The sequence below is a fragment of the Rhyacophila brunnea genome, unplaced genomic scaffold (assembly GCF_057557595.1).
Source record: "Rhyacophila brunnea isolate RB1 unplaced genomic scaffold, BYU_Rbru_1.0 scaffold_12, whole genome shotgun sequence".
In the NCBI taxonomy this organism is placed as follows: Eukaryota; Metazoa; Arthropoda; class Insecta; order Trichoptera; family Rhyacophilidae; genus Rhyacophila; species Rhyacophila brunnea.
In genome coordinates, this window is record NW_028232774.1 from 35450247 (window position 1) to 35465239 (window position 14993).

General features: G+C 31.3%; 1 protein-coding gene across 1 annotated transcript in view; it reads right to left on the bottom strand.

The window, feature by feature from the left end:
- LOC147078097 (facilitated trehalose transporter Tret1-like) overlaps positions 1-6948 on the bottom strand; it is a 45984-nt gene extending 39036 nt beyond the window's left edge. Inside the window, exon 1 of the mRNA XM_085961197.1 lies at positions 6249-6948. Coding sequence (XP_085817323.1) covers positions 6249-6315 — 67 coding nt within the window. The 5' untranslated portion in view covers positions 6316-6948. The remainder of the gene's footprint in view (positions 1-6248) is intronic.
- Positions 6949-14993: the final 8045 nt, after the last annotated feature.

The following is a 14993-nucleotide window of genomic DNA, read 5'->3' on the forward strand; positions in this document are numbered from 1 at the left end:
GAGCAAATCGAGTAATATTTCAAGCTTCAGTAATGTTTATAGAGAAATCAGAAGAAGAAAAATCAACATCATTGGATCACACCTAAGTAAATACACGAATTAATATGAATTGATACACTTATTTATAAAAGATGTTTCAAATTTCAAATGTAAATGTATGTATATAGGTAGGTAAATGTTTTTATTACCATTGACGTTGACTATATTTTTTGCTGTTGTATGTGCAGCATGGCCCCCAAATCCTAAAGCGGGCCCCCAGGCTAGGATCTCTGCGGTAAAGTCGGTGTGACACTTTATCGCAGTGTTCTCTAAATGGTGTATTCAGTAAAATTATGGTGTATTTTTAACACATCCATTTGAATTATGGAGTTCCCGAGTATCGACACACAATGAAAAATTGTATCACACAACCATATATTTTAATATAATAACACTAGTGGAGTAAAATACCGCCGCAGGAGACTTTTTTCACTATTAAAGCAAATTTGAGATGTGTGTTTATCTCAAATATCTATTCGACTCACCACGCCGGGCCCCTTCTGAACCCGGGCCCCCAGTCTAGAGCCCTGTCAGCCCCCCCTTGTGGGGGCCATGATGTGCAGATCATCAACTCACCTGAGTAGTAAATTCTGCCAAAGTGTACAATTACATTTTTCAGTAGATATCCCACTATCGTTCTACTGCGCAGGCGCAGATCGAAAAAAATCCCAATTGTCGCATGAAAATTCAAGATACTTAGTACATAATATTGTTTACACGTACATTTCCCTGTCATGGCCGCGATAATATCTACTAACTGCTAGCAGTCAATCCATGCACGTGTAAACGAGATACTTATAACCAATGACATTATTAATGGACGACGCACTCAATACAGTAGCTAGCAAGTAAATTCGCCCATAGTGACATTCGCACTTGCATAGATAGATGTCACGCAATATCCATTATGCGATATCACGCATCAGGAATTTATAGCAGTATCACCTTTATTGTAACGGCGTTAGAACAGTGTTTCTAGTATCAATGTTCGTTTGAGTGAACCTGTTCGAACCGAACCATTCGGCAGACCCGACAAAAAGTTTCGGGAATTTATAGCAATATCACCTTTATTGTATTGGCGTTAGAACAGATTATGCCATTTGGCAGACCCGACAAAAAAAGTGAGTGTCATTTTTTTTATTCCAGATGCTTCGTCCATAATAATGTCATTGCTTATAACAGATGTATATCTCCAACCGTTTGGGTATCGTTGAGTTTGCGGGAACAGAATGAAAACCGATGAGAATATACGAGTAATATAATAATGCGTAATATGCATGCGCTTGATAAAACATGAATATTACAATTAGAATTTGGTTGCAACTGTTGATTTTAAATAAGCACCTATAAACATAGTTGCCTGGTATAGGTACCTACACATATGCAATTTGAATTCGATACATATTTATTTAATGGACATACGCACACTCATGATGATTATTAATTAATTGTTTAATTATTAATTAATATAGATAAGGTTATTATTATAATTCCAACCTAGTCATTTAATGAGAAAAAAATTAATATTGAAGGCCTCATAGTTGTCAATATAGGTAATAAATTATGAGGATATCGATATTTATTTTTAGACAATACAATAATAATAATTAATAAATCATGATTCCTGCACGCGTCAATCATTATCCGCAATTTATCTAAATAAATATACTTACAGACTTTTACATGTATTTTTGAAATAAGTACTTAACTTCAAAATTATAACTTTTTATTTTTTTTTCACTTATTACTTTTGGATATACCTAATATTTTTATCGATTAATAAACTTTTCTAACTGTTTTTTGATAACAACTTCTGATTATTCGCGCTACATTTTCATTACGACTCCAGTCATATTATTTGATCAAAACAACCCCTTAACTGGAAATAATTCCTCTAATGAGAAAACTTTAAGTAGGTATCAGTGGCGAAGGATGCCTTTTTGAAAGAGATATGCTGTGGGAGCAACCATGCTTGTCAGATATATTTACGGGAAATAAGAAGATAGCCCAATATTACTGATGAATAGGTGCGCTAAATCGATAAAATTTCAAAAGTTTAATTGGTTTGTTATACTTAGTTTATAAAAATATTTTCCTAAACATTTATAAACGTAACGGGAGTAAGAAAATGTTAACGCGCGTGTTTGAACATGTACCTAACCAAAAAAAAAATCTTTTTTTTTAAAACGGTACATCTTCAAATACGCGCGTTATCATGATCTTACTTCCTACTTCAGTTTTAGTTTGTCAATTTATGGCTACGGCCGTATGTTGTAGCTTAACCACTGGGGAATGCCAAAAGAAATGGCGTATTTCAAAAAAACACTACCTTATTCTTAGGTCAATAATTATTATAAACTAATCATTATTCGTAGGATGTTTATCACACTTTAATGGTAAAGACATAGCTTATAATCAGTATCTTTAGAATTATCTTCAAATGTGTTAATCTTGCCCATTTTTTGAATAATATAATGCCTAATTCTTGTCAAATTTGGGATCACAGAGATTATCAATATAATTTTTTATCGTAAATATTTCACTATAATAATGTCAACATAAATTATACTAATGGTTTTATAAATGCGTTTAAAAATTGATGAATGTAAAAAATCTTAACACCACTGCACATTTATGTACTGAAATATGACTATATTCTAAAACATTAGAGTGAGAGGTTTAAAAGAAAACTATTTTATGTAATAAAAATACTTTATGCAGTCATCAAATGTTTAAAATAAGTATAAAGGATAATAAGGCTTCAAAAAAATAAAAAAAATTATTATCTACAACGTTTAAGGAATGTCCAGGATCATGCTTTGAAAATAAAATAAAAGCTCCATTTTGCCCCACGCCGAGCACGTCCGCCCTTTTTGAAAAAAGACACATATTTCTCACAAACTGAGTAGAAAATAATATGTATTGCCCAGAGCGTAACAAAATCTTGATAAAATCTTATTATATTAATCAAAAGCATAAAAGTAGGGATTATAATAGCTCCTGATTAGAAGTAAAAATATGATTTCTCATTCGCTGCTGACTTGATAATGGTTTTTGTAATTACCACCTTTAAAATCCACGTTAATTACATTGATCGGCCGTTACGCGCCAGTTGCGTCTTCAGCGTCCAAAGTATTAATTAAGTAAGTAGATACGAACCGTGAACAAAACAAAAAAATGCGCCCCCTATGTAAATTTGTATCTTTGATATCGATTTATTTTTAATTAATACTTGTAGGTATTTAGGTTTGTATATACGAATGAACCAATAAATATCAAATAATTAACAGGGATATTAAAAAAATAAATCTGTTTAAATGCGTTGCTTTTTTTTCAAATTAAAATGTTCATTTTTTATCGTAGGGGGCTTCAAAATTTGTCAGTGCGTCGGACCTACGCAGTGGCGCGTTTATATTCTGTGCTACGGCCGCCATCTTGTAAAATGGCAGACGATGTTTTTCAGCTATATTTCATTGAATTGAAAATATTCGATACAATAGAATAGTAAAATAATGTCTCATCGTTAGGGGACAATACCCTTATATGACTGTATATAAGTTTAAAATATGTGTTATACCGTAATGCAGTGGTTTTCAATCTTTATGTTACAACGCCTCCCTTTTAAAAAAATCTAATCTTGGCGCCTACCCCCCTTCATTTCATTAAATAATACAGACACCTTTTTAAAAAGCCAAAAATGTACTACTTAATACAATAATGAAAAAATTAAGTATAAAAATAAACAAGATTTACTTAGTACTTTTATTTTATTCATTTTTAAATTAATTTGTTTTTATGCGATGGATGTGCTTGTTTCTTTGCACAAAGTGCTTTTTTCCTACTAAACGGGTTGATATTTGGATTTCATTGCAGCTAATGGAGAAAATCCCGTTTCGCATAAAAATATGATGTTACGAATGGTATAGCAGTACCTACTTTACTTACAACTTGCATTGCTTTGCTTGACAAAGTATTATATTATTTCTTCACTTCGATTCAATCAAAATTGAACTGGGGTTTTTGTTTCAATGAATTATCTCATGATAATTCTATCAATTTTTTCCTTTCAATAGTAGTCAATCCAAATTCATTATTGACAGATGGATTCTATCATAGGCCCCACATTCTGAAGCGGGCCCACCAGCTACCTATCGCTGAGGTTAAGGGCAGTGTGGTGATCTAAAGTAGTGTTGGAGTTATCGTTTACGTACCTATAGCAATCATAGGTATCACATCAAATTTCAATGCACAACCACATATTTAAAATATTCAATAGTCTTTAAACGAAGCAGCGCCGCAGGTGACTTTTTTAAACTATTGGATTAAATTTGTGATGTCTGTTATGCCCGGGTTCCAGGCTCTTTATGAACTATACATTTGCAAACTTAAAACCTGTGGCTACATTTGTGTTAAACTTTTCGCACCTCCTCAGGAAGGCGCGCCTCCCAGTTTGGAAATCGCTGTCGGAATGTATGCATAATATTATTACAATTTTCACACATCTAATCTGTTCGATGGATGTTGTTAGATAAAGTAAATTTAAAAAAAAATCAGTTGATTTTAAATAAATTAAGTTAAATAAACTACTAAACTTTTGCATACAAAATTGGAACTTTCTACTACTACTATAATACTACTAGTGTCATAGGTTCGCTACCCCTGGTATAGGCAATATTTTTTTGGTGAAAAGTGGACAAAAATATAATTTGACAGATTTAGAAGGCATGGTTGAATGGGTGAACTTCAGTTCAGTCACGATAGAGGCTACGTTGACGATTCCTGAGTGTATCCGGACAATTTTCACGCGCGAACAGATTAAAAAGTTCATTAAAAAAACTAATACGTATCCACTCACTGTAAAGAAAATTATAATTTACTATGTATTACATTTTATAAAACAATAATATCTACTGAACATACCGTCACTGTTCTGGCAGAAGACACTAATTCGGAAAAATTACATATTGAGTTAGTTATACCAAAATGTTCCTTATTTCAAACTTTACCGTCTGGACACCTTCTTAATAAATAAAGTGTCTTTATTTTAAAGTCATCCTTTTCATGATTACTTAATAAACTCACATGATAGACCATTTCAAACATTTTAACAACTTCAAAGTCAAATTACTCAAAACTAGGATTCTCCAGTTAGTGTTTTCTGCCAGAACAGAGAAGATACATAATTTGAAAACATCGCATGCGTATTTATACTCACTAGAAAACATATATTTTAGAAAAAAAATACGACACCCGACGGGTAACCTGTAACCGCTGGATTTGCGCCTATGTAATTTTGCAATTAAACTAAGGGCATCCTACTTAATTACGACAATTTTAACTAGTATTTATTACATGAAATAAGCATTTCAAATTGCGTTATAATGTTGGCATCAATCAATTAAATGCCTTAATTGCTAACCGACGTCACGGATCGCTTCAAATATTTAGTTTTTTTTACTACGTACTTGCACTTGCTAATAGTTTAATAAACTATTTCTTTTATCCAACGAATAATATCTATGTTGTTTTACCTCAAATAATGTTTAATAATACAGATTGGCTCAATTATAATTCTAATTGTATAATAATTCCAGCTTAAATATAATAATATTAAGGACACTATTATTTGATTTTTCTTTTAATCCATTCCTGAATAATACACCAATCACAAAGTAAATAAAAAGGATTTAAAATAGGTATTAAGTATTTTTATTTTGTCCAAAATTTCTGTCCAAAGTTTCTGCAAAATAAATAACTTTATAAAATAGCCAAAAACCTGAATGAAACATTTATTTTATATGAAAACTAAAGGTGATTATTCATCAATTGCATTGCTACATACGAGTATATAAATTATGTACTTACTATAAATCTTATTTTTTGATCAATCTTTAAAGATACGAAACATAATATATTAAATGCAGATAAGCAAATTTCGCTTTAAAAATTGTGAATGTTCCGATAAGACAAATTTGTTTTCCGTAATAAGACAAGCATCAGATTTTTTTAGAGCACTATTGTAATAGTTGTGTGACTTGACGCATTGTCTATCTGATCTATGAAAAATATCAATTTTGACACAAATGTAAATTCGGTATTGTTCACGATATGCTATACCTATTATTGAAATGTCAGTGACATTTACCTATCGATAACATACGTTCTACCATATGAATTAATTATAAAGCAAGAAAATTGATGTCACTTACCCGTTATTGCAGCAAGGTATTGATTTTTCACCGGCGACGTCTCTTCCGTGTATGGTAAATTCGACATTTTCAAAAAGCGTCCGTTTACGAGGTTTTATAACAAAACTAAACAACCTAACAAAATTTTTATAGTTCCACACTATTATTAATATGTCCCTTTAGTTTAGTCCATATTATCTAACAAAACGTATTAATTTGAATACAACCATCATATTATATTTTTTAAATTATTACCCGCACATTATTATAATATTATTGTCAATAATAAGTAAGTTTTGATTTGCCACTGCAAGACATTCAGATTCAAAAATAAATTCATAGATTATCTACCTGTTGTTAATACGTTGGTATATATTTGTTTCATATTTACAAAGTATAATAATATAATATTATATATCTAAAATACGTAAATACTTAGTAGACTATTTAGTAGCTAGGTGAGTGTATTAATTTATTTTGAAACTGTGAAAATTAATTATTTTCTTTTGAACTTTCAATCATTTTAAATCAGCCTTTACAAAACGCACCTAAGTATCTGTTATACATCAGAAACCTAAAAAATATATTTTTTTATTACTTTATTCGAGTGAATATATTTGTTTATTTTTTCCCCTATCATCTTCCAAACGAAACTATTTTTCTGACGCTTCGTGACGTAGCGGTATTTTTGAATTTCGAATTGAATACCGCCATCGTCCGCTATTGGATGATCACTGAAGCAAAACGATGTTTTAGCGTCTTAAAAAGAGATTGGCGATAAGTATTCAATTCGAGCAGGGCCGACACTAGTAAACAATCCTTTCCTTATTTATAATATTATTATTATTCTAAACTAACAATCCTCTTTAACAAAACAAATTTTCGGGATGTCATCGACAGGCAGTAGCGGCTCGACGACTTTCTAGATGGTAGGGTTAGCCATAAAAAATCAAAAAATATACATACCTACCTACTTTCTAATATTATAGATTATGTACCAAGCTTCTTATAATAATATGATTTTATTAATGAGGTAAGTAATGAGTAATTTTTTAGAATAGATAATATGATTATCTGAGTCGTTACTTAATCACATCTAAAAAGCGTGCTTAAGGGGGGACGCGCTCAGCGTGGGTCAAAATGGAGCTTTTATTCTATTTTTAAAGCATGATCCTGGGCATTCCTTAAACGTTGTAGATAATCTATTTATATAATTTTGAAGCCTTATTATCCTTTATATTTATTTTAAACATTTAATGACTGCATAAAGTATTTTTTGAATAATAAAATGCCTAATTCTTGTCAAATTTGGGATCACAGAGATTATCAATATAATTTTTTATCGTAAATATTTCACTATAATAATGTCGACATAAATTATACTGATGGTTTAATAAATGCGTTTAAAAATTAATAAATGTAAAAAACCTTAACACCACTGCACATTTATGTACTGAAATATGACTATATTCTAAAACATTAGAGCGAGAGGTTTAAAAGAATACTATTTTATGTAATAAAAATACGTTATGCAGTCATCAAATGCTTAAAATAAATATAAAGGATAATAAGGCTTCAAAATTATATAAATAGATTATCTACAACGTTTAAGGAATGTCCAGGATCATGCTTTGAAAATAGAATAAAAGCTCCATTTTGATCTACGCTGAGCATGTCCCCCCTTAAGGGGGAGGCTTCTACCTACCAGAGGTACCTAGCAGAAAAATACGATGCTTGCAATTTGAGACATTTTTTTGATAATCTACAATTTTAACTGTATTAAATTATAAATATGTATCTGAAAACATAAAAAAGATTTTTTTTTAAATCAAAAATAAACTGTAAATTGTATAAAAATATGAATTTGTTACATATTTATGTCAACAGTTACTATTACATTATAGTTTATGGTTATATTTATTATTAAAATTTAGTTTATTAAGTTTTCAATTTTTTCCCATACAGATTTTTGACTTATTCATAGTTTTAATATTTTTTATATTTATTTTAAAAAACATCGATTTTTATAAAAATATAAATTTGTTATAAGTACAATTGAAATTGTAAATTATCAAAAAAATGTCTCAAATTGCAAGCTTTGTATTTTTCCGCTCGGTGCCTCTGGTAGGTAGAAGCCTCCCTCTTAAAAATAATAATTTAATTAATAATAATAATTATTTGTGACTTACCATCATCAGTTTTGAGCACCGATATACAGCGAGCGTTTTTACTCACCTAGGGGTTATTTGATTTGCTCCCCACTATGCATATACTAACGCTAAAGCATTTACATCCTTTGTAGAACGAGATTTGTACCGCGGCGTCGGGATGGAACTAAATGACCCAGATCAGCGAAATATAAACACCATAGCTTTCTGAATTTGTACATAGGTGACACCGTGAAATAAGGAGTATTTAATTTAATTAATTTAATACCACATACATTATTATGTTACTACATAATTTGGAATCATTGCTTTATTTATTTGTATAATAATAATACATATCTCTATAAAATTGCGACGGGTTTAAATGGATAACATACATTAAGTAGTTCATGTAATTAAGTACCTATTAGTTATTATGATAAATAGTATTATGACAATGATAAAAATATCGGGCATGTATTTTTGACATGATATCGATGTGGGGATGGTTCCTACGAACCCTTGAGGTAGAGCCGGCTCTGCCGACAGGCATAACAGAAGCGTATGACAGGTAAGTACAGAGATGACAGAATTTAGGTTGCACTGATTTTATGACTTTTGTCTCATCGGAATATTTAAGCAAACATTATTTGCACCAATTCACGAGTGCTACGGCTCTTTGACTTGCATGTCATAGAATGTAATAGAGGCCTGGTTGTTAATTTGTGATATAATTTTGAATTTTGGTAAGATTTAATAATTGTATGACTGGTTTGAACTGCGGCAGGTTGCAACAACTCGTAGCTATAGCTGCAGGCTAGATATTCATCGCTAGACTCAAGCAAAGTGTCTGGATATGGAGGATGTAGTCGAAAAAGCAATGAGAAGCTATAAGCTTGTAGATTATAGTTTCTTAATTTTTTTGAGCCTGCTTGAGTCTTTTGAGAATGCTGGGCACTCGGCAAACAGAATGAGAGAAATATGGATATCATTGAGAGGAGAGAATTGAGAAGAATCTTTGGGGCTGTTCAAGAAAGTGTCATTTGGAAGTCAAGATCACGTGGCATATGAAAATGCAGACACTGCGGTGGATCAGCCCCGTGCATAGAATACCGGAGGATATACCGGCGAGGTGGGCTATATACGCAACCCCCGATGGCAAGATGAGACAGGACAACCAAAATTGTATAGGTGGACTGCGCCACGGGAGATTTTAAAATGATCGTTCAAAACAACTGAAGAGTGTCGTCGCTGGATCGTCCAGGATTGAGGTAGTTTTTGAAGGAGGCCAAGACACGCCGAGGGTTCTAGTGCCATGAATGATGATAATATTTTTGAGCCACGGTCCAGATTAGGGTAAAATAATACTAACTACATAATTATAATATAATGTTATATTTTTATTGATATTACACAATACTTTTTTTCCACCATGTCCGATCCTAATAGGATCATATGGGCCTCCACAGAGTAGACGTTTGTATTAACAGATTTTGTTTTTTACGAGAAATGGATGTCAGCCACTTGCTCAACCTATTAGGTCCATACCCTGGACTCACACACAAATTGAAAAACAATATGTGTACTTGCCAGACCCAGGATTGGGACCCACGGCGTGATAGTCCAATGCTTAAGCCGCGCGGCCACCGTGGGTGTCAATAAAAATATTACACAATATAGTACACATATATATTGTTAAGAATATTAAGATCTATTATTTTTTTATATTTATCATGTTATGATTTATAATAATACAACTAGGTACACTTGTTTATGGTTTTTATTGTAAATAAATTATATAGTAAAATTATTCAAGGATAACTACTTTTTCATTGATGAACTTGATAAACTGTTGAGTGATTGGCTATTATCTACATATAAAAACAATAAATCGCACAAAGACAGTTGGGTATTTACCCAACTATTTTTTTTTCATACAATGAACCTGTCAAGTAGTAATTTATTATTAATTCAAAATGGATGACTGATGATAAATAAATTGTCACAAGCAACATTTTTTTTAAGTGGACTCAACACTGACTTAATGATGTTTAAATAAAATAAAATATATCGTTATTAAGTTAAAACAATCTTTTCGTCACATTCAAAACAGCTAATTATCAAACTACATTTCATCGATATTAAAAATCATAACAGTGCGTGTAACTACTGCTTTCATTGATCCATCATTTTACAAGCTTTTTGTTTAGTGTACGTTTATCTTTGAATTAAATAATTACAAGATAAATTAACTTTTTATATACTTACAACGTTTTTAAATTTTCTGTTGAATCATATAAACTTGACTTGACTAGCTTAAACGATAAGAAAAATTGTACTTGATAGAAATACTGAATAAATATAGTATACGATGTAGAATATGAAATGTCATTTTGATATTTCATATTAATTTCCATAGTAATGCACGTATATATTAATAATTTAGTTAGTAGGACCCCAGACCCCTCTAGCAACCGATAATAGTGTTTTATTTTTAACGGATTTCTTCCGAAATAACTTTTCATACAAAACAGAATTAACCGAAAATGAATTCAATTCTATTTAAAGATGGCTAAAAGTATTAAAAGAATGCATTGGCATCGTGTTCTGATATATCCTAAAAGTTTAAATAATGTCTAGCTAGTCGGGAAGTTAGTTAAAAATCTATTGCAAGATTTGAACTGGATAAACAACCACCGGAAAAATAAGAATTTGACCTAATAAAAACGTTGTAAAAAATAGATATTTTCAGTGGCGCGTTTAGTGACGTAGAGGCCCGAGTCTAGGGAATTCAATCTCGATCCAAAATTTTGATACCTGGATTTCGGGATTATAATTTATTTAACGGTCCCGGGATTGGTGTTTTTTTCGATAGTTAATATTATTTTCTTTTTTATTTATACAAATAGCTTTGATAAAATCGGTCAAAAATGTCTAGTAGGTATAATTTGTATCAATATTGTGTACGTTCAATCTTGGAAATACATGGGTTTAATATGGAGTAGATACGTAAAAAATATTGTAATATAGATAGTAATGTGAAAGTAAAAGTTATTTTTTATTTATTTAAGAAAAGAAAACATTCATAAAATTCGGCGTAGAAACAATTGCCCGCCTAAACGTCAGTGGCACTGGCGGTTAGACGCAGTTCGTATGCCAGAACGTCAGTGACGTCTAGCTGGTTATTAAATAAACGAATTTATTATTTTTCTAATGTTCTTACGATTGCGTATGACAACAAAAATGGTTATTTATTATCCGTGAGCATCCGGAGACTCCCCCTGTGACATGTGCAGGTACATCCACTTCACTAACATAATTTTGTACACATTGATTGTGATTGATAAAAAAATCAATCCCGAAGTTTTCGGGATTATGTTTACTAGTCCCGGGATTCATAGGTATCGAAAATTGTCCGAGATCCCGTGATTGGATTCCCTATGCTCGACTGACTGACGATGACAAAGGCATATACAGTAAAAAAACGGGTTTGGGTCGAAATCCCGAAGGCCGGAATCCCGAAGGCCGAAATCCCGAATGATAAAATTCCGAATGACCGAAATCCCGAAAAATAAAAAAATACAGACCCGAAAACCCATTTTTCTACAAAAAGATGGTTTATTGTCTCTCTTGTAAAATTTGCGCAATTCAAGATAAGTGAAGATTGCAAAAATTTATACAGGAGAGACAAACTCATTTTTTCTACAAAAAATGGTTTTTCGTCCCTCTTGTAAAATTTGCGCAATTCAAGATAGGTGCTAAGATTGCGCAATTATTACTGTTTGTATTTTTTTATTTTTCGAGATTTCGGCCTTCGGGATTCCGGCCATTCGGGATTTCAGCTATTCGGGATTTCGGCCAATCGATATTTCAGCATTCGGGATTTCGTCCGGCACCCTTTATTTTTTCCAAATAAATCCATGCATTTAAATTTGTTATTTATTTATTTATTATTTATCTAATCGATATTATTAAAAAAAATCAAATTGTGAGACATACCTACTGTTTTTTTTTTGTATTAATTGATAATTTTATGACAAGCGTATTTGGATCTATAGTCTAAGAAGCCCCCCTTTTAAATTATTCGATGAATCGTTTATACCATTTGCTTCAAAGTTATTGATTGATTCAAAACGCTGGTAATTTTTCAGTAAAATGTATTTATTTGTATTGTTCGTAATTCAGTCTCTGGATGTTCCCATACGTTATACTGCCACTTAAGTAAGTAGTATTTTCTGGCTATTGATACCTATTTTAATTGACTGAGGACATTTAAATTAGAGGGCGTTGAAGATAAATAAGGGGCGGTGGAAGCAAAAATAAATTATAAGACTGTGCAGATAGGTATATATTTCATTTGTTCTCTAACTTAAACTTAAAATCATAGTTATAAGAGTATATGCCTCATAACTTTGCACTCCAGCTATTGGATGAAAATGATGTAATAGGTATATTCTAAAAATACTTTTTTTTACATATATTATCTATTTATTTATTTATTGCTGCATATATTAATAATAATAATATATTAATATCATTTGATCTAATTTTATGCGAGGTAATCAGGCAAAGATGCTTATCAGTGTATAAAAAGTGAAAAAAGTGCAAAGTTATAAAACGTATACTCTACTAGATTTTTCAAATAAACATGACTTGCAAGTTATATCGATATTATGTACTCGTGTCCGTTGACTGGTTTTAACAAGTGTTAGGAAAATCACAATCAAATTTACAGTATCAAAAAATTGTGAGATGAAGATTTGATTTTATCTTTTTAGTTGTTACCACTTGGAGGTTCTCCATACTAGGGATTCCAATCCCGGGATCCTGAGCTATTTTCGATACCTATGAATCCCGGGATTCATAAACATAATCCCGAAACTTTCGGGATTGGTTTTTTATCAGTTTTATGGAAAATAAAATAAAAACGAAAATATACAAGAAAAAATAGTTTTAATAACAAATAACTACATTAGAAATAAACTGAGTTTGAATGAATTTTGATTTATACCCTTGTGTAAGTTGCCGATTCATTTTATTTTTTCACATAAATTAATAAAAATGAAAAAGATTAGAAAAAAGAAATGCTTCGCACTTTTAACAAAGTAATTCCACCATGATCTTATACGTTTTACGGCAGTTTCATATTTGGCTGACTAATTAGATTTATGAAGCGGAAAGGCCACAAGTACACCATGATTTGCTTTCCTCGACCATGTCCGATCCTAATAGGATCATAATATGGGCCTCCACATAGAGGTTTGTATTAACAGATTTTGTTTTTTCTCGCTAACCCATTCATTAAGTCTTTACTATCAGAAACAGCAATATCATATAAAATTCACATTATTATTTATATTACAATATTATTTACTCCATTAAACTTATGTATTTCCAAGATTGAACGTATACAATAATAACAAAATGTCTTAAATAGTATAAATTATACTAGATTTATTTTCGACCGATTTTATCAATTTTATTTGTAAATATAAAATTTTTATATTAACATTGGAAAAAAATGCCGATCCTGGGATTGTCAAATTGTAATCCCGAAATCCCGGGATCAGAATTTTGGCTCGGGATTGGATTCCCTACTCCATACTGATTTGAATCAATGATTTGATGCTATTTTAACACTGCAACAATATGTCTAGAAGCCCAATGACAGTGATGTAGTTTAACAGTAGTGTGTTTAGAAAAACTTCATCACATAAATATATTGTGTCCTCACGAGGCGTCAAACCCAGAGTTCCCGGATGAATGGCCACGCATTGCAACTACGAGAGCAGTACGTGCGAGAACTTAATAATTATAGAAGTAGCATCGAATGATGAATAATTGAAATATCAATTCAAAGATGACTACCAAAAAGTTTGACTAATACTAAAAAACTTTATCTTGTATTATGGACTATCATAAAAAAAACCTTTTTAATTGCATTTTCATCGTCATATTTACTGGAACGTAGGTTCATCGTGGTCACAAGTATGTTAACTAAAGAAAGAAGACAACTGCAAATAACGTATGTAGTAATTTAAGAATGTTGCTGACAAAAATAAAGCCGAACATTTACAGATTTATATTTTGAGAATTTTTTTATGGTACGTGTTGGAATCGAGGAAAGTTTAGAGTTGGATTTAAACTCTTGGATTGTTGAAAACTGAAGGGAAGCGGTTAATATCCACCAGTTGCCAAGGGTGTAGGTAGGCTGTAAAGGTCCAACATAAATAGTGCACACTGAACTTTGGCAGTCAAACGTATTTGATTTCATTGGACTAAAACTACAATAATAATGTCGATAGTATTTGTTTGTTTTTGAAATTTAATTAAACCTTGCCTAATCCTAGGCATTCGTTTATCTATAAAATATCTAAAATTATGCCATTAAACCATACATAATACTAGATATTTTATAAATACAAGAAGCTTTTTTAACGATTATGGTTTGTTTAAGCAGGGCTTAATGAATTTTAAAAAACTAACCAACACCATTATTAATGTAATAATATGTATTATTTTTATTCAACGAAATCAAATAAGTCAGCAATATTTTTGTCGGATCGCCCATACCATACTTACATTATCGGTTCCATGACAAAACAGAACAACGATAAAT